This window comes from Dendrobates tinctorius, unplaced genomic scaffold (genome assembly GCF_039654945.1).
Source record: "Dendrobates tinctorius isolate UK_male_01 unplaced genomic scaffold, ASM3965494v1 ptg000036l, whole genome shotgun sequence".
NCBI lineage: Eukaryota > Metazoa > Chordata > Amphibia > Anura > Dendrobatidae > Dendrobates > Dendrobates tinctorius.
In genome coordinates this window covers 13,199,768-13,224,729 of record NW_027361704.1, presented here as the reverse complement: position 1 = coordinate 13,224,729, position 24,962 = coordinate 13,199,768, and the positions used below count along the sequence as shown (strand labels likewise).

General features: G+C 43.6%; 1 protein-coding gene across 1 annotated transcript in view; it reads left to right on the top strand.

Annotated features, from left to right (window-relative positions):
• DOCK2 (dedicator of cytokinesis 2) overlaps positions 1 to 24,962 on the top strand; it is a 1,017,649-nt gene that overhangs the window by 340,989 nt on the left and 651,698 nt on the right. The window contains exon 22 of the mRNA XM_073573729.1: positions 21,673 to 21,807. Within this exon, the coding sequence (XP_073429830.1) occupies positions 21,673 to 21,807 (135 nt within the window). The remainder of the gene's footprint in view (positions 1 to 21,672; positions 21,808 to 24,962) is intronic.

Genomic DNA, 24,962 nt, shown 5'->3' with positions numbered 1-24,962 from the left:
GTGGGACATTAGGGGTAGTAGTCTAGTGGCTCTGGCTGATGGGATGATGTGGGATATTAGGGGTAGTAGTCCAGCAGCTGTGACGGGATGATGTGGGATATTAGGGGTAGTTGTCTGGTGGCTATTGCTGACGGGATGATGTGGGATATTAGGGGTAGTAGTCCAGCGGCTGTGACGGGATGATGTGGGATATTAGGGGTAGTTGTCCGGTGGCTCTGACTGATGGAATGATGTGGGATATTAGGGGTAGTAGACTGGCGGCTGTGACGGGATGATGTGGGATATTAGGGGTAGTAGTCCTGTGGCTATGGCTGACGGGATGATGTGGGATATTAGTAGTTCCTTGGCTCTGGCTGACGGGATGGTATGGGATATTAGGGGCAGTAGTCCAGTAGCTCTGGCTGACGGGATGATGTGGGATATAATAGTGAATGTGGCTATGTGGCATGGGCGGGGTTATATACTCAGCTTTGCACACTAACTAACCGTAACCGTAGTTAGTTACTATGCCCAGGCAACGCTGGGCTCTTCAGCTAGTATATTTATACAATGCAATATTTATCCATTTAGGAGGGGGATTATATTGCATAAAAAACTTATTTTCCTAAGGTGTTGTGTGAACCACTACATGAAAAACATTTCACAGCATACATATCATAATATTACATTGTAAGCAATATACAATTGATAAAATGACTGTTCTATTGTCTAAGAAAAACTGATCTTTTGTTTAACCCCTTCTTGACCGGATCTTTTTTCGGTTTTGCATTTTCGTTTTTTGCTCCCCTTCTTCTTAGAGCCATAACTTTTTTAGTTTTCAATCAATATGGCCATGTGAAGACTTGTTTTTTGCAGGATGAGTTGTACTTTTGAACGACACCATTGTTTTTGCCATATTGCGTACTAGAAAATGGAAAAAAAAATCCCATGTGCGGTGAAATTGCAAAAAAAAGTGCAATCTCACACTAGTTTTTTCTTTGGCTTTTTTACTAGGTTCACTAAATGCTAAAACTGACCTGTCAATATGATTCTCCAGGTCATTACGAGTTCATATGTGATAAGTATAGTGTGACACTACCGCAGGGTGCACAAGTAGGTTACCCGGACCCAAATGAATAGCAAATAGTAACTTGGCATTCAACTTGAATGATCCTTTTTGAAAGAAAATTTTATTATGTGCAGTCTCAGAAACGTTTCGGCCCACAACAGGCCTCTGTCTCATATTTGATACAGCAGACCGACGAAGATTTAAAACAATCATAACAAGTCCTCATGTATAATGCATAGATGACAAGTACGTGATATCCAGTCACAAAAAAAAAAAAATCACAAAATCATCGAGATTACACATAAAAAATACATCATATAACATAATGACCAAATAGCATAAAGAACCAGGTGGAGAGAAAAAAAGGTGATTTTTAAAAAGGTGGCCTACCCGACTGATGTCACAGTGTGGTGACTAAATGCAAGTCCAAAAGAGACTAATTTCGTATATATCGATTCCTAAATAGGTAAGTGCAGCGAGGTAAGATAATTGTGGTTCATAGTAAGCAAGGTCTTAAAAAGAATGATATTCTAAATATACCTGCTATCGAGGTTGGTGCAGGTGTGCACTCACTTGATACTGTTTGCGTATGGCCTATAATATAAGTAAAGATAACATTAAGAAATATACAGCGGAGTGCAAAATGGTAAGGACTCGTGGGTAATATATACCTGGTAAACAAGCCAGACTCAATATATATTGATTTTAGTGCGGTATCTAACTCCTTGGATTCAAATTAGGATGATGCACATTGTGAGACGCTTGGCCTGAAATAGGAGAGGGTAAAGATAAAATATACCTGCTTTTTTCTTTTTCTTTATAAGGCTTTATGTTACAATGCCCATAAAGGGCTAAAAATAAGAGAGAATGCGTCACAATAAGAACTGAGCATGGCAGTATCAGTAAACTGAAGACAGGCTGACACATCACTGCTTACCATATAAGACAGGCGTTTGATATGAAAAACTAAGTGCTCTTGAACCAGAGGTCCATCCAGGACTGTAGCTGAGAGGGAGCACAAGATAAGCGGTGTGATCAATGTAGTGGTATCCCCTAAAGCTGTAATACAGCAGGAGCACAGATAAATACTAGTAACAGCAGTGGTGGTGAAAAAGTAAGGGCGCGCTATTAGGGTATGTGCACACGCTGCAGATTGGGGTGCGGATTTGGCTGCGTGGATTTTGTAAAATCCGCAGGTAAATCTGCAGGTCAAAAGACCTGCAGTTTTACCTGCGGATAAGCCTGCGGTTTTTCATCTCCACAATGGAGGCGATGGCACACCACAGCGGAATCCGCAGAAAGAATTGACATGTCAATTCTTTTTGCGGTTTAGAAACCACAGGAAAACCATGCGGAAAAATCTGCACCGTCTGCACTGTGGTTTTTAATATCCATAGGATATTATGGTACTGTACACCGCAGCAAAAACTGCTGCGGATCCGCAGTGGCCAAATCCGCTGCAGAACCGCAGCAGAATCCTCAGCGTGTGCACTCACCCTTAATCAGGAATGCTTACCTTGTGGAGGTAGGTTTGGGGTGTGCAGATCAAAACGCGGTATCCACCGCTTGTATGACAGCTCAAATAGCCATAACGGACATGTTTTTTTGCTGGTGAGGCGGGACTAAGATCGCGCCGACCGGAAGTAGTAAACCGGAAGTGCCCGGCTGAACATGTCAATCACATTGCCCTGTGTGTTCAGTCATAGAAAGAATAGGAGCAGACGTGCTCCAATAGAATGAGTGAAACAGGGTCACATGTCAGGAATGGGAGGGGTAATCGGACTGCATGTCAGGGCTGGCAAGTGGCCTGTCATGAATGGGTCACCGAGGAGAAAAAAAAGCAACACACGCTAAGTCTCAGAAAACCGGAGAGGTTGGTAACTATGCAGATTGCAGATCCCTGATCTTAACACACAACTAGCAGCAGTCGTGGAGCGTGCCTACGATGGTCCTGGACGCCACGTCACAACCGGAGAGCTAAATAAGCCTAAAGTAAGAAAAGAGGAAAACTAACTCCCCCAGAGCAGACCCCAAAGGAAAGACAGCCCCCCACATGTATTGACAGTGAAGCAAGATGAAAACAAAGGCAGAAAAATAGGCTGAGCAAACGATGGGGCCAAACTAACTTGAAAGGACAGGAAAGGAAAGAAACTGTCTGCAATCTGCCAAAAAAACCCTACCCAAAATAATGTCCAACACTTCTGATAACAAAATTAACCCTGAAGTCACTAGACTTCTCCCACTATATCAGCACTCTGAAATATTCTGAGACAGAGCAAAAAAGAGGCCAATCTAATAAAGGACAAAAAGGCAAATTGGCAAATACAGATAAATAAGAGTGGAAATCCAGCACAGCCCAGCCGGGCTGGCTGACCACAAAAAAACTGAGTTGACCAACAAGAGCAAGTGTGAACATTAGCAAAAACAAACTTAACTTGAGAAGACTGGAGCAGAGCTGAAGTCCAAGAACTGAGAAGCAGACTGAATCACCAGCACCAGGATAGGGCGTCGGCTGTCTTATATCCAGTCTGATACTCCAGAGATCCAATCATTATCCTCCTCGTCAGGTGGCAGACCATTACCAATTAAACCAACCTCACTACCTCCTGTCACCACCGGAGGCAGAACGGAAGGAGAACTCCCAGCTGGTGGAGCAGAAAATGAGCTCATAACAGTGGCCCATGGTTATAAAGGGAATAATGTGACGTTCATGATAAAGGAGAATAGCCTTGTCAAATAAAGCGGGTATAGTAAGGAGAGATATCAAATTCTAGATATATTTATAAATCATTTGGTAGGATATGTAATATATTGGAGAAGGCTAGGTTTACCAGGTCAGGTAAGAGAGTAATAAGTGGTGGGATATAAGCTGAATATATCACAATATATAATATGAACCTACCCATCACATTTATAGTATAGAAAAATATATAGTAAGGTGAATTGCTGATAATCGTAGTCGGGTGAGATTGGTGGTGTAGTGAAGTCCAGATGGACGTGACCCGTGAAGGTAATCGATCTGTTATCAGTAGAGACGACTCTAAAACAGAGGAAAAAAACCGTATTAATATTCATGATGGCAATTATATAATCCTAGGAAATAAAGATATAGACCCTTCTATAACCCTCTGAAAACCAAGAAAAACCATGATTACTGTAAAGATAACATACACATTATTATACAATAAAGTCACATTACAGATAGCAAATCATATTCCCTATTTAACCCCTTAGGGGCCAATGTTTGCAGCTCATGAATCCAGAACGATTCCCTCCATTTTAAAGTCCTAATGCGGTCTCCTCCGCGTCTGGGGATGGGGATGTGTTCAATGACTTGGAACTTAAGCTGCGTGACTTTATGTCCATGTGTATGAAAATGATGGGGTAAGGGGAGAAGAAAATTCTGACATCTTATAGTAGATTTATGTTTACTAATCCTATCACGTATTGCCTGAGTTGTTTCTCCCACGTAGAGGTGCCCGCAGGGGCATTTAATCAGATAAATTACGTAGTTCGCAAGTGGCGAAGTCCTTAATCGGGTATTTTTTACCTGAATGTGGGTGAAAAAAAAGCATCACCTTTCTGTACGTTATTACATTGATGACAATGCAGACAGGGATATGTGCCTATATGAGGATTCTGTAAGAACCTCTGTGTAGATATTCTCTGTTTAGAACCAATATGTGCCCTGATGAGGGAGTCTCGTATGTTGTTTGGTCTCTTGTAGCAAGGAAGAAAAGGATTACGAAATTCAGGAATCTCTGGATGTGCAGTAGAAATAAGGCTCCAATGTTTCCTAATGGTTTTATGAAGGATGTTAACGTATGGGTGGTAGGTATGAATAAATGGTAAACAGGAAGATACTTCCGTACGAGTGGTCATATGTGTGTCCAAAGCTTCTGTAAGTATGTTTGGTGGATAGCCGCTTTCCCTGAATCTAGAATCCATCTGTTGTAAGTGTATTGCTCTTTTCTCAGGGTCGGAGACTATCCTTTTTACTCTTTTAAATTGGGATTTGGGAATTGCCTTTTTCACTGCGGGTGGGTGTAGACTAGAATAATGAAGGAAACTATTCCTATCCGTTGGTTTTGTGTATAGATCCAAACTAAGATTACCCTGATCATCCTTGATGATCATAGTGTCCAAAAAACTGATCTGTGTCTTGCTACTGGTAATAGTAAAGGTGAGATCTGTCCAAGCTTTATTTTGATTAGTAAAAAATGTATCTAATGAATCTGGTGACCCTGTCCAGATGCAAAACACATCATCAATGTAACGTTTCCATACAGGGCAGTATGTTTGAAAAAGAATATCAGCATATACCACCTCCTCCTCAAATGTAATCACATAACTGTTGGCGTACGGAGGTGCCATGTTCGATCCCATGGCAGTGCCCCTGGTTTGGAGAAAAAACTTTTCTTCAAACATAAAATAGTTACGTATTAGGATGATCCTAAGGAGGCGTAAAGTCAGGTCAATGGTGTCTTTGTGTATTGGATCTAGTGAGTAGATTATGGACACAATCCATGCCTTTGTTGTGTGGGATGGAGGTATATAAATCTTTGACATCAAAAGAGACCAATAAAGCATCCGTTGGTATGGGACCCTGTTATGAATGAGTCACCGTAGGAGGCAAAAACAGAAATACTAGCTAAGTCCAGAAAACCAGAGAAGTTGGCAGCTATCAGATTGCAGACCCCTGAACCTAACAACAACAACTAGCAGTAGCCGTGGGGGGTTCCTACGGTGCCCTAGACCCCTCGATCACAGCCGGAGAACTACATAGCCTAAAGACAGAAAGGGAAATCTAAACTGCTCCAGAGCAGACCCCAAAGCAATAGGCAGCCCCCAACATATGACGGTGAAGCAAGATGAAAAAACACTCACACAGATAGAAAGATAGGCTGAGCAAATGATGGGGCCCAAGCTAACTAAATAGGACAGAATAGAAAAGCTGCTGTCTGCAATCCGCCAAAACCCTCTCAAAAACAAGAGCCAACAGACTGATAGGGAAAAAAGCCCTGAAGACGCTAGGCTTCAAAAAGACTATATCAGTACTCAGGTATTATCTGAAGACAGAGCAAAAAGGAATTCAGCTCACCCAGCAGGGAAAGGCAGAAATCCAGAAAAACAAGGCAAAACAAAACCAAAACACAAATGCAAAAAGTAGAGCAGAAAACTTAGCTCTTGAGGAGCAGGAATCAGACTGGTCTCCAAGAATCCCTCAGAGTAATCACCTGCAAGGCAGAAGGGCGTCGGCTGCCTTATATCCAGTCAGCAATCCCAGTCACCCAGTCATCATCATTCTGCTCAGGTGCTTGGTAATCAGCCTCACTACCTTCCTTCACCAGAAGAGGGAGTTCATCAGACCTCAATGATGAAGGGGAAAATGAACTCACAACAGTACCTCCCCCTTGAGGAGGGGTCACCAAACCCTCATCCACGCCACCAGGGCGATCCGGGTGAGCCCGATGAAAGGCATGCACCAATCTTTTGGCATGAATATCAGAGGCAGAGACCCAGGAATTATCCTCCTGACCATAACCCTTCCACTTAACCAAATACTGGAGTCTCCGTCTAGCCAGACGGGAATCCAGTATCTTCTCTACCTCATATTCCATGTTACCTTCAACTAATACAGGGTCCGGAGGTGCCACCCCAGGAACAACTGGTTCAACAAACCTCTTCAACAAGGACTTATGAAACACATTATGAATTTTAAATGTGACAGGAAGAGCCAAGCGAAAAGAGACCGGATTAATAATCTCTAAAATCTTGTAAGGTCCAATAAATCTAGGCTTAAACTTAGGAGAAGCCACCTTCATAGCGATATTTTTTGATGATAACCAAACCATATCACCAACCTTAAACTGGGGACCAATGGTCCTATGTCGGTTGGAAAACCGCTGGGCCTTTTCCTGGGAGAGAGATAACTTATCCACCACTTGGTCCCAGATCTGGTGGATTCTCTCCACCACAGTGTCAACACCTGGGCAGGCAGAAGGCTCCACCTGCCCTGAAGAAAATCGAGGATGAAACCCAAAGTTACAAAAAAAAGGTGACATCAATGTGGCAGAACTAGCTCTATTATTTAAAGCAAATTTGGCCAAGGGCAAAAATGAAACCCAATCATCCTGATCAGCGGAAATAAAACATCTCAAATACGACTCCAAGGTCTTGTTTGTTCTCTCCGTCTGCCCATTGGTCTGAGGGTGAAAAGCAGAGGAGGAGGACAACTGAATTCCCAGCTTGGAACAGAAAGTCCTCCAAAATCTAGACACAAATTGAACTCCTCTGTCAGATACAATGTTCTCAGGAATCCCGTGCAAGCGAACCACCTGTTGCAAAAACAGGGGCACCAACTCAGAGGAAGATGGTAACTTAGGTTCTCTAAGATGGTTCATCTTGTACCACTCCCTATCACAAATCACCCAAATAACAGTCATTCTCTGAGAGACAGGCATATCAGAGATGAAATCCATTGAAATATGGGTCCATGGCCTCCTGGGCACCGGCAAAGGCATCAACAACCCACTAGAGCGAGAACAAGGTTTAGACCGGGAGCAAGTCCCACAGGACTGCACAAAATTCCTGACATCACGAGACAAGGCGGGCCACCAAAAAGACCGACTCACCAAATCTCTAGTACCAAAAATACCTGGATGACCAGCCAATGCGGAGAAATGAACTTCAGACATTACTCTCTTCCTCCACTGGTCAGGAACATACAATTTTCCAATGGGACAACGCTCAGGTTTGTCCTCCTGAAACTCTTCCAGAGCACGTCTCAAATCGGGCGAGATGGCAGAAAGAACTACCCCCTCACCTAAGATGGTAGCAGGCTTGGTCACAATAGGAGAATCAGCAAAGAAACTCCTAGAGAGGGCGTCTGCCTTGACATTCTTAGTGCCCGGAAGAAAAGAGACCACAAAATCAAAACGTGTGAAAAACAAGGCTCACCTAGCCTGTCTAGGATTCAAGCGTTTGGCCGACTCCAGGTAAATCAAATTCTTGTGGTCAGTAAGGACCACGACTTGATGTTTAGCTCCCTCCAACCAATGTCTCGACTCCTCAAATGCCCATTTCATGGCTAACAGTTCCCGATTCCCCACATCATAGTTATGTTCGGATGGGGAGAACTTTCGGGAAAAGAAAGCACAGGGATTCATTTTAGATGTTACAGGATCCTTTTGGGACAAAACAGCTCCTGCACCAATCTCAGAAGCGTTCACCTCTACCTGAAACGGGAGTGAGACATCAGGTTGCCGCAAAACCGGAGCAGAAGTGAACCTTCGCTTCAGCTCCTGAAAGGAAGAAGCAGCCTCCGGAGACCAATTCAGCACATCAGCCCCCTTCTTAGTCAAATCAGTCAATGGTTTGGCAATACCAGAAAAATTAGCTATAAATTTACGATAAAAATTGGCAAAACCCAAAAACTTCTGGAGGGCCTTCAAAGAAGTGGGCTGAACCCAATCATAAATGGCCTGTACCTTGGCCGGGTCCATTTCAATAGTTGACGGAGACAAAATAAATCCAAAAATGAAATCCTCTGTAACCCAAAAAGGCATTTCGATCCCTTGACATACAGGGAATTCTCCCTCAAAATCCGGAACACAGTCCGAACATGTTCCACATGAGAGTCCCAATCCCTGGAAAAGATCAAAATATCATCCAGATAGATGATCAAAAATTTATCCACAAAGTCTCGGAAAATATCATTCATGAAGCACTGGAAGACAGAAGGGGCATTAGTGAGCCCAAAAGGCATCACCAGGTACTCAAAATGTCCCTCCGGAGTATTAAACGCCGTCTTCCATTCATCCCCATGCTTAATGCGAATAAGATTATACGCCCCCCTGAGGTCAAGCTTGGTAAACCAGCAAGCACCTTTAACTCTGGAGAATAGATCAGAAATCAGGGGTAACGGATACTGATATTTAACGGTAATTTTGTTGAGGGAACGATAGTCAATACAAGGCCTTAATGAACCATCTTTCTTGGCCACGAAAAAAACCCCAGCACCTAAGGGTGAAAAGGATGGTCTAATATGACCCTTCTCCAACGACTCCTTAATATAGGATCGCATAGCCTCGTGCTCGGGCACAGATAAATTGAAAAGTCGACCCTTGGGAAATTTACACCCAGGGCTCAGCTCAATTGCACAGTCATAACTCCTATGAGGAGGCAAAGACGCAGACTCATTCTCACTAAATACATCATAAACATCAGCCAAATAGTAAGGAACATCATGCGACTGGGGAGAGGTGGAGAAAACAGGAGCGTCACTAAGGGCACACCGACAACCCCAACTCACCACAGACCAAGCTTTCCAATCCAAAACTGAATTATGGATTTGCAACCAAGGAAACCCCAGAACAATGGTATCATGCAAATTATGCAACACCAAAAATCTGCAATTTTCTTGATGGTCTGGGGTGACCCGCATTACCACCTGGGTCCAAAACTGAGGTTTATTCTTTGCCAAAGGAGTAGCATTAATACCCCTCAAAGGGATAGGCGTCCGCAGAGGTGTCATAGGAAACCCACAACGTTTAGCAAAATCCAAGTCCATCAGGTTCAGAGCTGCTCCTGAATCCACAAAAGCCTTAGCGGAAAATGTGGACAGGGAGCATATCAGAGTAATTGCCAGAAGAAACTTAGGTTGAACACCACCCACAGCAAATGTGTGTGCAAAACGTTTCTCTCGTTTAGGGCAGACAGAAATAATATGAGAGGCATCTCCACAAAAAAACACAGCTTATTACGCCTTCTGAACTCCTGACGTTGCGCCCTAGACAAAACTCTGCACGAGAGGTGTTGCCACCTGTTGAACAAATGTCTGAACCTATGCAATGTGATAGTTTTGCGTTCACGCAAACGCCGATCAACCTGAATGGCTAATGACATAGAATCGTCAAGACCAGAGGGAACAGGCAATCCCACCATAGTATCTTTTATGGTTTCTGACAAACCCTTCCGAAAGAGAGCTGCCAAGGCACCATCATTCCAGGTAGTAAGGACCGCCCACTTTTGGAATTTTTGACAGTACAACTCTGCAGAATCCTGACCCTGGCTCAATGCCAACAGGGCCTTTTCAGCCTGATCAATAGCATTAGGTTCATTATACAACAACCCCAAGGCTTGAAAGAATGCATTCACATTAGTTAGAATAGGATCATCAGGTTTTCAAGAAAATGCCCAATCCTGGGGGTCGCACCGCGCAGCAAAGAGATGACAATTTTGACCTGCTGCGTGGAGCTCCCCGATGAGTTAGGCTTCAAGGCAAAAAATAATTTACAATTATTCTTAAAATTCAAAAATTTAGACCGATCCCCAAAAAACACATCAGGAGTAGGGATCTTTGGTCCAGCAGCATGTGAATGAGCAAGATAGGCGGAAATTCCCCGCACTTCAGCAGTGAGCTGCTCCACACGATCAGACAATTGCTTAATCTCCATTGAGAAAAAATTCCCCCTACGGCCTCAGAGAAATAGAGGAAAAAATATACACACAAAAAAAAAAATTCTGACACTTTTTTTTTTTTTTTTTACAAATCTTTCCTGCTATTGAGTACCCTAGACTCTGTGGTATGGCTGGTGATTCAGTTATGAATGAGTCACCAGAGGAGGAAAAAACAAAAACACAAGCTAAGTCCAGAAAACCAAAGAGGTTGGTAGCTAGCGGATTGCAGACCCCTGATCCTATTCACCACAACTAACAGTAGCCGTGGGGGGTTCCTACAGTGCCCTAGACCCGTCGTCACAGCCAGAGAGCTAAATAAGCCTAAAGAAAGAAAGGGGAAATCTAAACTGCCCCAGAGCAGACCCCAAAGCAATAGACAGCCCCCAACATGTATTGTCGGTGAAAAACAGATGAAAACACAAACACAGACAGAAAGACAGGCTGAGCAAATGATGGGGCCCAACTAACTAGATAGGAAAGGACAGAAAAGATGCTGGCTGCAATCACGCAAAAAACCCTGCCAAAAATAACGTCCAACACGTCTGATAGAAAAGGCCCTGAAGTCACTAGACTTCAAAATCACTATATCAGCACTCAGGTATATTCTGAAGACAGAGCAAAGAGATCAACTGATCAGAGACAAAAATGGAGTTCAGCCCGCCCAACCAGGGCAGGCTGAACACAAACACTAAGTAAACAGACAAAATCTCATGGAAAAATAGCAGAGCAAAAACTTAGCTTTTAGTAGACAGGAACTAAACTGGATGCCAGAGCTCAGAGCAGAAAGGATCACCAGCACCCCTGCAGGGCATGTGCTGCCTTATATCCACTCAGAAATTCCAGATGTCCAATCACACTCCACCTGTTCAGATGACAGGTTCTTCCCATCCAGATCAATTTCACTACCTCCTTTCACCAGCAGAGGGAGTTCATCAGACATCAGAGGTGAAGGAGAAAATGAACTCATAACATCCTGCCTTAGCTGCTATTGTGTTTTTGGCACTACCAGCAGATGCATCACCACCACCATCAGTACCAGGAGGCCCCCCATGCCCACATCCACGTCCTCTTCCACCATACTTCCTCATGTTTTGGAAAATGGACCCAAAATACCAGCAGATATATGGTACTGTATCAGAAGCGTAGAGCTCTATACAGTCTAGGGATAACAGTAAATATCTGTATATATTTCATGAGTCATACACAGACGCTCACAGGCTCAGTATGGAGTACCCAAAAAAATAAGAAGTTGAAAAAGGGTACACTGTCACCAGATACAAGGTATATATAGTATAGTGTAAACATTCTGAATCTCCATATACATTTCAGGAGGCAGACACAAGCGCTCTCCGTCCCAGTATGGATTACACAAGAATATGCAAAGCTGTAAATGGGTAATGTAACACAAGCGTACAGCTGTATACAGTGTTGGGGTAATCTTAAAGTTCCAAATATGTTGCCTGAGTAACAGATAGACGTTTACAGGATCATTATGGATTATACCAGAATCTAAATAGCTAAAAAGGTTACTGTATCAGAAGCATTCTGCTGTATACAGTGTTGGCCAAATTGAAAATATCGTTATATATTTCCGTAGTCACCCTCAGACGCTCACTCAGTTTGGTTTTGACCATAATAAAAAATGTTGTAAAAAAGGTCCTGGATAACAAGATAGCAAGTATATATTTTTTAGGGTACAATTGAAATCTCCATATAAATAGTCCTGTAGTCACTCTCCGATGCTTACACAGTATGGATTTGACCGTAATGCTAAATGTCGAACAAAGGTACTGTATAACAAGATACAAGCTGTATTGAGTATAGTGTAAAAATTTGTTTCTCCGATTCACCATATATATAGAAGGCATAACTCACACACGCTCACTCACTATGGATGATGTAGGGAAGGTGTACTGACAGACAAACCAGCCTGTAGTGAGAAGCAGAGGTGTAGCGCAGTGTAGGTGTGAAACCTCTAAGATAAAGAGAAAGGGTGCAGTGTTTTAGCTTGCCCATTGGAGGGCAGTGGAGAGTGTAGGAGTGGGACTGAATAACTTCCATTGGTCAGAGAAACTGTTAGGTGATGGTGGGAGGAGTTACCAGAACTGGAAATATAAAAGGCTGAGGGAAGGTTCTGGAAGAGTCAGTCAGTGAAGGGAGCACAGTAAAGAGGAAGTTCTGCTGAGAAAATAGAGACAGTGGAAAGGCTCCAGAGATGACTGACAGTTGAGGCGGTCACAGGGGGGTGGCCCAGAGGATGGTAGCCACAGACGAAGACAGCCTGGGGCTATCATATGGACCATGTGCTCAGACTAGTGCAGTGCTGTGGTGGTTGGGCCTAGGCCAGCCACAGTGGAAAAGCAACAGAGGACGCCATGATTATAGTTACAAAGGAAGTGAAGGAACCGGGGCCTGTGTACAGAGAAATGTGAAACGGCTGTGGTGAATTGCTGTTGTCGACAGAAGGATGGGCACTAAAAACGGACCTGTTCAATACAAACTCTGTCTCAGTCTCGTGTTTGTCTGTGGCAAGAAGAGGCTCCCCCCACAGTTGGTTATCCTACAGATGATACCTTAATACAAATTTTTGAAACATGGTACTGTATCAGCACATACCAGGTGTGTCCAGTCTAGGGTTAAATTTCCGTCTATACTTTCGGAGTCAGACACAGACACTCACAGGCTCACTTTGTATTACCAGAATTACAAAAGTAGAAAAAGGGAAAGGTATTCATAGCGTACACCAGTATACAGTGTTGTGGTACTTTTACTGAGATTGAAATATATATGAAGATTTAAGTCAGTCACTAATCTCCGCTACTGGAAACTACATGACTTTGCGTATATACTTGTATCCGAGTGTTAGCAGAAATTTTGGAATTACCGGTACTCATCGCGGGAAAACCTCCCGGTTGATGTTGCAGAGGTGATGTAGACCCTCAATTACTGTGTCTGTGGAGAAAGCGAAAAATTTTCTTTGTGAAGAAAGGATTGCTTTTTAGCAGTAGCGTGGATCACATCACCGTTACTCGTCTCATCAAATTGAGAGGGAGAGATGTACCCATGATCCTCACTGCCTATCATGTGTCTGGTCATTTTGGAGTGCAAAAGACAGAAGCCACAGGCCGTAGGCGATTCTATTGGATTGGCATGAGAGGAGACATTGAAAAATGGTGGCAGGAATGTCACACGTCTGTGACTATCACTACTGTGAAAGGTGATCATAAACCACCACTGCATCCGCTTGTAAGTTGACGTCCATTTCAAATGGTAGCCATTGATCATCTGAATGTAGAGGCCAGCATGACAGGCCATATCTACATCTTAACCATCATTGATCAATACACCAAATTTCTAGTGGCCGTCCCTGTGAAGTATTTAACTGCACAGACTACACAGCGGTGGAGCAGGGAGAGGTAAGTATTGCAACTTGCAAGTGCTGTGGCCATGACCAAGCGGGGGGCACAATCGTGGTGGACGGTACTGGCACAGGGCCCCTCATTGTACGCTGGTGTGTCTGATGGCGAGTGGGCCCTCCCACCGTCTGAGACACTATTGTACTATGAAGGGCCCTGTGTCATTGGCGCCAGCCATCAGTGGGCCCATCCACCTGTTCAGAGCAACGGCACTTGCCCGAGTGTGCCAGGTCTTGACCCCAGCCTTTGGGGGAGGGGTGGGCAGCCCAGTTAGGGAGGTTTAAAAATTGGCATATGTAGATGTGTTGGCTGGATATTCAGCTGCTCCAAAGGGCGTAATTGGGCAAGTCCGAGGAAGAGGAGGAAAACACCGAGGCACTTTTCTGGTAAACTATGTGTCATCAGGGGAAGGTGGGACAAAATCCTTTGAAACCAATGCATGGTTCATTTTAATGAAGGTTAGATCATCAACATTTTGGGTCAACAGACGGGTCCTTTTTTCTGTCATGATTGATCCAGCAGCACTGAAGACTCTTTCAGATAACACACCAGCAGCAGGGCAATCGAGCTCCTGTAAGGCATATTGTGCCAATTCAGGCCAGGCGTCCAGTTTAGAGGCCCAATAGTCAAAGGGGAATGACCTGTGAGGGAGAACATCGATATGGGAGGAAAAGTAGTTTGTAACCATAGTTGACAACTGCTGCCTCCTGTCACTTTTAATCGATGCAGTATTAGCAGTCGTGTGAGCAGTACTTGAGAAATCATTCCACAACATGGTCATTAAACCCCTGTCTCCAACGCCACTTCTGCCGTGTGCACCATGAACACCTCTTCCATTGTGCCCACTACGGCTCGTGGGAGAACCAGCACCGCTGCTGTGTGCTGGGAAAGCCTCAAACAAACGGTTTACCAGTGTTGCTTGTTTGTTTGCCAATATTATCTCTAGGTTCTCCTGTGGCATGATGTTGTGTAATTTGCCTTTGTAGCGTGGATCGATGATGCTGGCCTGCCAGTAGTCGTCATCCCTCATCATTTTGGCAATGCGGGGGTCCCTCTTTAGGATCCGCAAGGCATAATCGCACATTAGACCTGTGACGGGGACAAGGGGGCATCCTCTACGTCTGGAGGAAAGAAGGTTTAAGCATACTCACAGACGCGGATTCTTTACTGTAAGAGCAGTGAGACTATGGAACTCTCTGCCATATGATGTTGTAATGAGTGATTCACTACTAAAATTTAAGAAGGGACAGGATGCCTTTCTTGAAAAGTATAATATTACAGGGTATATACACTAGTCTCCTTAATATTGCGTTGATCCAGGGAGCTAGTCTGATTGCCGTATGTGTGAGTCGGGAAGGAATTTTTTTCCCCAATGTGAAGCTTACTGTTGCTACATGGGTTTTTTTTGCCTTCCTCTGGATCAACATGTTAGGGCAAGTTAGGATAGGATATGGGTTGAACTAGATGGACTTAAAGTCTCCCTTCAACCTTAATAACTATGTTACTATGTTACTATGTGGGCCAATGTTCCAGGTGTCAATGATGCAATGCCCATGGTGGGTGGAGGAGCAGTTTCTTGCAAATCCACATCCCTGCAGTCACGCACAAACACTGTCCCTGACCTTGGAACGCCAACATTTTCTCTTGCCCCCTGAGAAACATCCTCCTGCCGAAAATAATCATCCCCCTCATCCTCATCCTCCTCCTCTTCCTCTTCTTCCTCCACCTCGTCCAGGACAGTTCCCTGACCAGACAATGGCTGACTGTCATCAAGGCTTCCCACCTCCTCCTCCTCCGCTGCAGACTCCTGATCCTTAATGTGCGTCAAACTTTGCATGAGCATACGCATAAGTGGGATGCTTATGATGGCGTTGTCTGTGCTTACCGGCCGTGTGCATTCCTCAAAACACTGAAGGACTTTACAGAGGTCTTTAAGCTTTGACCACTGCACACCCGACAATTCCATGTCTTCCTTCAAACTGCCTGCCCGTGTATCCTCCCACAAATGCATTACAGCCTGCCTCTGTTCGCACAGCCTCTCAACCATGTGCAGGGTGGAGTTCCACCTTGTTGCAACGTCTATGATTAGGCGGTGCTTGGGGAGGTGGAGCAATCGCTGCAGCTTCTGCATACGACTGGAGTGTACAGTCGAGCGACGGATGTGCGAGCACAGTCTTCGCACCTTATGGAGCAGGGATCTTAACTCCGGATAATTATTAAGGAAGCACTGCACCACCAGGTTCAAAGTATGATCCAGGCAAGGTATGTGTGTGAGTATTGCACGGGCTATGGCTGCCACAATATTACGGCCATTATCACTGACTACCTTGCCAGCCTCAAGATGTAGACTGCCCAGCCATGACTCTGTTTGTCGCTGCAAGTAGTCGGCCAGTACCTCCGCGGTGTGTCTGTTGTCGCCCAAAGACATCATCTTTAACACAGCCTGCTGACGCTTACCATTAGCTGTTCGATAGAGGGACACCTCGTGTGCAACACTGCCAGCTGCGGATGTAGTGCTCGTGCGACTGCACTCTGTGGACGAGCTTTCGTTGATAGACGAGGAGGAGGAGGAGCGAAAGCCTACAGCCAACTCCTTTCTTATACCGTGGGCTATGCAGCACTGTTCCACTGCCGCTGTCCCCAGTGGAGCCTGCATCCACTACATTAACCCAGTGCGCAGTGATAGACACGTAACTGCCCTGGCTATGCCTACTGGTCCATGCATTCGTTGTGAGGTGCACCTTTCCACTCACTGACTGTTTTAGTGTATGGACAATGCGGTCTTTCACATGCCGGTGGAGGGCAGGGATGGCTTTTCGAGAAAAGAAGAGCCAACTGGGTAGGTCATAGCGTGGGACAGCGTAGGCCATGAGGTTGCGGAAAGCTTCGCCTTCAACCAAACGGTAGGGCATCATCTCTAATGAGATTAGTTTGGTAATGTAGGCGTTCAAACAAAGTGTTCACGGATGAGAGGATGAGTACTTTCTTGTCCTACTCAGAGTGTCTGATAGGGTGAGCTGGACTGGAGAGCTGCATATGGGGAATGTAGCGGTGGACCGGACGGAGTGAGAGGGGGTTGGTGATGGTATTGGTTGTGATGGCCTAGATTCAGTGATTTGTTGCAAAACTATTGTGATTCCCTGAGTGCTTTGGCCTTGCGACGACACCTCCACATTTAGTGCTGGTGGTGTGCTTAATGGTGGCGGTGGTCTTACAGTGGGGGTAGCGATGGAGCGTTGTTGGCTACATTCAGTCGGAGCAGCTGCACATGTGCTACCTGAGGTTTTGTAGTCCGTCCAAGCTTGCAAGTGCATGTTGATTAAATGTCTAAGCATGCAACTGGTATTCAAATTTCTGAGTTGTTTACCTCGGCTAAAGGTCCTTCCGCACTTCTTACAGGTAACCTTTGCCTCATCAGTAGGATTTTGGACAAAGAAGTGCCACACTGCACTCTTCCTACTATGGTAAACATTTTCTGGCCTTACACGCTGTGCTAAGTTAACCGTCTGGTCAAGCTTTCCTGCAACTTTTAGTTTTTGTTCCACATTTTATGACAGCTACGGGCCTGCTAGATAATCGCTGCTGCAATGTCAATGCCTGCTGCGGATCCTTCTCCTTATCTGAACTATTGCCAGTGCCACCCTCCTCCCCCAATGGATGCCAATCCGGGTCCAGAACTGGGTCATCCATCACCTCCTCTTCAAAGTTATCTGCACCTTCCTCTTTACCTTCTTCTGTGTCACTGTGTAAGGTGGTATAGCATGCGGGAAGGGGCACCTGGGCTTCATCAGGGTCAGATTCTGGCTCAATAGACTGTGAAGGCAATGTAGTGCTGTGGGTCAATGTACCAGTAGAATCATCTAGCAGTGGCTGTGCATCAGTGCACTCCATGTAAGATTCATCTTGGACTGGGGAATTCAGGATTTGACTGGATAACTCAGGCATGGTATGTGAAAACAGCTCCATAGAGTAATCTGAAGTGTGGGCTGCCGCATCCTTAACTTTTGGTGAGGGTGAAGGACACAAGGAAAGGGGTTTTTTATGACTAGAACCCTGCACTGACGACTCCGTGCTTGCAGGTTTTGACCGTTCAGAAGTGGAGGCAATAGAACTGGTGGCTGTTTCGGCAATGTACGCCAAAACCTGTTCCTGATGCTCCAGCTTTAAAAGCGGTTTTCCTACTCCAAGAAAAGGCAACCTTACAGGCCTTCTTGGGCCAGATGATGACGCAGGCTCAACACCTCCTGCCTTAGCTGCTATTGTGCTTTTGCCAGAACCAGTCGATGCACCACAACCATCAGAACCAGCTGCGCCCCCCTGCCCACGTCCTCGGCCTCTTCCACCATACTTCCTCCTGTTTGGGAAAATGTACCAAAAATACCAGCAGAGAGATGGTACTGTATGAGGAGCATCCAGCTGTGTAAGGTGTATTAAACAAATTAAATCAACGTATATATCATGTTTATTCCAAACAAAAGAGATTTGCTAGATATTAAAATTTAATGTAAAAATTTAGGGTTAAGTACACACCCTGAACATACCAAAAAATTCTACTTAATAAAAATCATATATTTAATAATAATTTAGTTTTGGAATTTTCTTAAGTCAAAAAGACACCAACATGATTCCAAATTAAAATAATAAAAAATTCCTACAGAGGAAGCAGATCAACATGCACAGTAGATAATATATAAGGTTTCAATCCACAAAAAAGGGGATTTTCAAAAGCAGAGAAAAAATATACAATTTTCTATTTAATATACCATGCAGTGCATTATTTCATATAAGCAATTATCCCACTGCTTTTTATCATACTACCAGAAATCCATTCGTTATTATACGGCCAAATTTGTCATGATTAATATAAAAAAGCGTAAAGTGCATAGTGCATTTTCAACATGAAATAACTAGGCCATGAAGGTATAGGGTCAATCAAAAACTACCCACCTGGATTCATACTGTGTATTTGAACACCGCCTCCTCACACTGCAACGTGCATTTCACACGTGGTTTCTTCCAAAACTAAATTATTATTAAATATATGATTTTTATTTAGTAGAATTTTTTGGTAGTATATATTATGTTAGTCACAGACGCTCTCACCGTATATATTGGACCGTAATCCAACAAGAAGATATACGGAACTGTATCAGAAGTGTACAGCTGTATACGATTTTTGTGCAACTAACAATCTCCGTATATGTATTTACGGAGTGTCACACACACACGCTGACTAGGTATAAAAGTGACTGTAATGCGATCGGCAGATGTACAATACTGTTGGAGAATCGGACGGCTCTATACGATGTGTGTAAGGAAAATTGTCAAGCTCCGTGTATTTGTAGACGGACTGACACACGCTGTCTGTCTAGTTTTAACCGTAATCAAACAGCAGATAAACGAAACTGTTTGAAAAACAGACACAACTCTAAGGTGTAGGTCTGGAAAAACGGACAAACTCCTCAGCTTTTTCTTCCAGAGTCACACCCAGATAGCTTCTATTTGTCCGTGATACCAGCCGGTAAACTGTAGTGTGTGAGGAGCGTACACCGCTAGACGGTGTCTGTATGGAAAATTGTCAAGCTCCGTGTATTTGTATATGGACTGACACACGCTGGCTCTGTCTAGTTTTGACTGTCATCAAACAGCAGATATACGAAACTGTTTGAAAAGCGGACAGCTCTCTGAGGTGTAGGTCTGGAAAAATTGTAAATCTCCTTGGCTTGTTTTTCCAGAGTCACATCCAGATAGCTTCTATTTGTCCGTGATTCCAGCCTGCACACGGTAGTGTGTGAGGAGCGTACACCGCTATACGGTGTGTGAAAAAATGAACGCTCAGTAACTCACCAGAACGAAATAATAAAATTTGGAGTGCTTTGAAAAAAGCAGTTTGAACAGCAGTGTGCACACAGCAATGCAGCTAGCAGGTAGCCTTAAAAGGCAGCCTAATCACCACCAGCGCTGCTGCACACAACACACACAACAAAAATCCTTCCCTTTTACTGCACACTAACTGTACAGTGAAAAGCGCTATCAGCAGAAGCAGGTTTTTTTTTCTTCTTCCCTGCATAACGCTCTCCCTGTTCAGAATCAGCAGCAGCACCTCTCCCTATTGTAAGATCGGCAGAAGTAAGTTGGCGGTCGGCGTTCACAGCCTTTTATACCCACTGTGACGCCACACATAGCCAGTCAATCACTTCAATGCCCTTCTCTAAGATGGTGGTGGCCGCTGTGCATGTCATCGCGTTGCCCACAGTGTGCGTCCTCCATCAGTGGGTGAGAAAAGTCGCTGAAACCATCATTTGAAACGCGACTTTGGCGCGCTGATCGGCGACCTCATTGCCGACCTCACGCTAGGGTCAGGTTTCGATCGGCGAAACCTGACTTTGGCGAAAGTCGGCGATTTTTGAATCTGACCGACCTGTTTCGCTCAACTCTATTTGTATGTATTGTTTGTCATTATGTGTTTTGTGTTTAACTGACAGTTGTACTCAGTCACCAGACAATAGGACTACTCTCCCATCATAATAACCGGATGGGAGCAGTAGTCCCATCCAACAACTGAGTACAATACCTGTCGTATGGGGATGGACGGACAGACAGACAGACACACACAGACAGACACACACACATACATACCAGATCAATCAGATGCCCGACATCCATCCCCATGCGATGATAGCCCTCCATTTTGCCTTCTTCCAAGATGGTGACTGCCTTCTATTCCTTCTCTTCCTGCACACACACACTCCGCCCACACACTTGACATCACTTCCCTCTGCAGCTTTTTTGACACCCTAATCCGCAGCAAAACCGCATATTTTTTTCACATCTGCAGTTTTGCTGCAGATTGGCCAAAATGAATGGGAGTCAATGAGTGTAGAAATGCTGCAGATCTGCAAAAAGAATTGACATGCTGCGGAAAATAAAATGCACTGGAAAATTCCACTCTGAATCGAAGCATGTGCACAGCGTTTTTGGATTTCCCATAGATTAACATTGTGTGCAGTGCGGATTTGAGGAATTCAGCGCGTCCAAAAACGCTGCAGAAACGCATCAAAATCTGCAATGTGTGCATAAACCCTTAAAGGGTTTTTTGTGTGATTTCTTTGAAGTGTTTTTTGCATTGAATCCACTCCAAAAACTGTGTGCATGTCCCCTTAGAAACTCAGTGCCTCAAAACTAAAAGGCTGATTTATCAATCTAAATACAATAAAAAGCTTTCAAAACATCATATGTGCCCCCAAAATAGTATTCTTGCGACTATAACCAATAAACAACTTTTATATCCTGATTATTTGGTGATGCTGCACCATACAATATATTTTATCAGCCTGACAGGTTGGTTAGGCTCACCATCGCACGAAGTCACAGGGTACTAGAGAACATTTGTACTGCATGTCAAGACTGCTATGGTTAAGTTTGCAGAAGTTGGCTTGTTTCACATGAAAGAATTCTTTCCTGGATCAAGAAATGATGACTGGTTTTCCATATCAACATTCTGAAATTTGATTATATTTTACTTTTTAGAAATAAAAATGTCACGTACAATAATGAAAGGACAGAGAATCAAAGGTATCACACAAGAAAAATAAAAAATAGGGCACCAGATATTTTAAGTATGCATTATGCCTTACTATGAATTTTTTATTTAAGTTGGAGTATTTCTTTAATTTCACATGAATGAACTAAAAAATAATTTTGGATGTAAAATGATAATAATTGAAATAAATCTTTTCTTGACAGGAAACTGATGACCGTTTTGAAGAAATATTTAGATATTTCCAGCAGAGGAGAACAGTGTGAACCAATTCTACGAACTCTAAAAGCATTGGAATATGTTTTCAAGTTCATTGTGCGGTCAAGGATATTATTTTCACAGTAAGCATATTATTTAAAGTATCTTGTAATTGATTAGTACTGCTATACCAGTGGGATGTAGCATAACTGCTACAAGACTTATACAGGTTTTAGCTCTCTAATAATTTTCTTCTATTCTGGGATTCAAAAAGAAACTAGAAGATTTACATAGTGTATCTCCATTTGTGAAATTCAGTTTCACAGCATGAAAAGAATAATACATGAGATTCTCAGAAAATGTTTTCAAGACTTTTTGTATCTATTATCTGACCATCTCAAATTGCAATTTTCTATTATGAAGGTGTGTATAAAGAATTTAAAAAAATGCAACCACATTATGACCTTTTATAGTCCAAAAAAATGATGGGCTGCCATGTTGCTAAATAACAAAAAGGAACCACTAGCTGCTACTACCAATAGTTTATAAAGGACAATTATGCACCGGTTACTAGGTAGCATATGACTGCAGGGGTGTGGCTTGCATAGCAAGAGCAGCAAAGCTATTACATTTTGTTTATTTTATCCAAAAAAGTAGACCATGTTTGCCCTAATGTTCCTATATAGGTTCTGCACCTATGGCCGAGCAGGATACCTAAACACTGCCTTACCCTAACAGAAAACCCTGCATAGGAAAGGACAGGATGAGCCCTATTCAATAGCCACTACAACTAAAGACAGCTGGGATACACAAACAAGGGGAACACTTAGCTTGAGTAGACTCAGAGAAACATTGATGTCCTCCAACACCAAGGAGAAAGATAGCCGACAGTTATAGCTCCAAGCCTCAAAAGGGAAATGGAAATATCACCAGCAACTTCCAGCAGCAAGCTGGGAATTATAAACACCCAGTTACAGGCGTGGCCATTAGAGTAGAAGGAAGGTTGCCACTGGGTCCTAGAGTCAGAAAGACCAGGAAGACGTCTGCCCACATACCTTTCCATGGTAAGCTTGAATAGGGGCTCATTGTGGGGTGTGCTAGTTATTCTATAAGTTTGAGATCTTTAATTTTTAGGATATTTTCACCCCTGGAGGTCCTAGACAGAAGATATTGTCATGCTTCCTATTGTAAGCCTGAATACATGTGGGGATTGCCTGTTCATTAGGGAATTCCCACACATATTCAGGTTATCAACTAGCCGCAAATCATGCAGCTGCGGCAACAGAAACTAAATCTCCAAGCACTTCCAAATACTCGGAGACCACCCGAGCATGATCTGGTGATCTGGAAAACCCGAGCAACCAGCATACTCTCAGATAGTGATAAGCGAGCCTTGCTTTGATCAGAGGAATATCTTGTCTCGGAAGTGTATTTCTTCATCTCTTAATAGATGAATCCTAGTAATACAGTAGTTACTGGTTTTCAGAGTAGGTATCCTTTTGTAATTATCTGGTTACTGCAGGATGTCCCTATTTCCATGCAGATTGAAATGCCAGCTCTTTCACTTCCCCAGTTATAATTAATCCTGTATGTTCAATGTGGGGGTGATTTGTCCCTTCTCTGGAGATGTATTTATGAATTTTTAGTTTTCTCTATAGCAGGGCCTTTAATAAATTGGTTCATTTCAGCTCCACTTTTAATCCAGCTCAGTCTCCAGAAACCATTCATCATACAGGTGGATCCTTCAGAGGTCGGGATAGGGGCTGTTTTGTGTCAAGTTCCCAAAACGCTGACCATCTTGTGGCCATGTGCAATTTTCTCTAGGAAATTTTTGTCTGCTAAGAAAATTACGATTCTCGCTGTCCAATTAGCTTTTTTACGAATTGAGGCATTTTTTGGAAGGAGCAATTGATCAGGTCACTAGCGTGACAGGTCATTAAAATTTCTTACATTGAGAGACAGGCCAGATGATCCTCATTTTTTTCAAGATTCAATTTGTCCATAAATGTTCAGTTTGGGATCGAAGAATGTAAGGCCAGATGCCTTATCGTGTCGTCTTGATTCAGTTTCTCCTTCAGAACCTCCATCCTTCATTCTTCCTCGGAGTATTGGGTTTTCTATAGTAACCTCGGAGATGGAAGAGGAAATCGGTAAAGTACAGTTGTTGTCTCCTTCTGATACTCTGGGTTCCAAATTATTTGTGCTTCTGTAAGATTACGTCTGTTGCAGGAGCTTCATGATTGTTTCTTGAATGGTTATCGTGGGATCACCGCTATGCATAAAGCTATTGCTAGACTTTTGGTGGCCATCAATGCTTAATTAGCACATGGGCAAAAATAAGTCCATTCTAAAAAGACTGCAGACTCATTTGTGCATGGATTTCATAATCACTAATTTGCTTTTGTCTGTAGGGAAATCTGTTATTTGGGTGGTTTTTAACAGTTTCAGTAAAAAGCCTCATTTTGTTCTGATTTTGCAACTAGGTAGCAGTATGTATACTGATTACCTAAGTTGCTAAGGCACCTCCCCTTTAGGGAAGAAGCCTTAAACACCTAATGTATCCCAGCCATTCCCCTTTGGGGAAGGTGACATGCGCTGGCCTGGAAAGGAGAGGCGTTGGGGGAGCGCGGATGGGTAAGTGAACATGCCACTGTCCCTGCAGGGGGCAAGAAGGAGACAATTGTAGGGGCGCCTGTGCTGTTCTAAAAATACCCCCTCCATATGCCCCCTCCTCTTCAAGCTCACTAGGAATTTCTGTAGAAGAAGATGGGAAGTCCCTGTCTGAAACGATAAGAGGAGTATGAATGTTTTATTTGTACTCCCATGGCCTTTCTTCAGGTCCAAGTAATTTCCAAACAACAAAGAGCATTTTTTTCTTTTCCTCTCACCTTCTTCATATTTACTTGAAAGACATCCTCAAAGCTGATGGGAGCAGGGGTGACACTAGGATCCTTGAAGAAGGTACTCAGGATGACTGGTTATAGGAGGGATATGTGGAAGGAATTGGGTTTTCATAAGGATGCTGGCAACTTCAGTTAATAGGATACAGCATTAATTTGCTTGATGACTTCAAAGGGATCGATGAATCAAGGGCCTGTCTTGTAGGATAGGATCTTAGATGGATGTACTTAGAAGATAACCAGACCTTATCTTCTGGATGATAACAAGGTAAATCCAAGCATCTTGTGTCCACATTCCTCTTAATATGTTTAGATGATCTCTCTAGAGTGGCTTTTATTTCCTCCCATATTCTCAAGAAATCCTTTGATCGGCTGCTTGTATGTCAGAAGCGACCAAC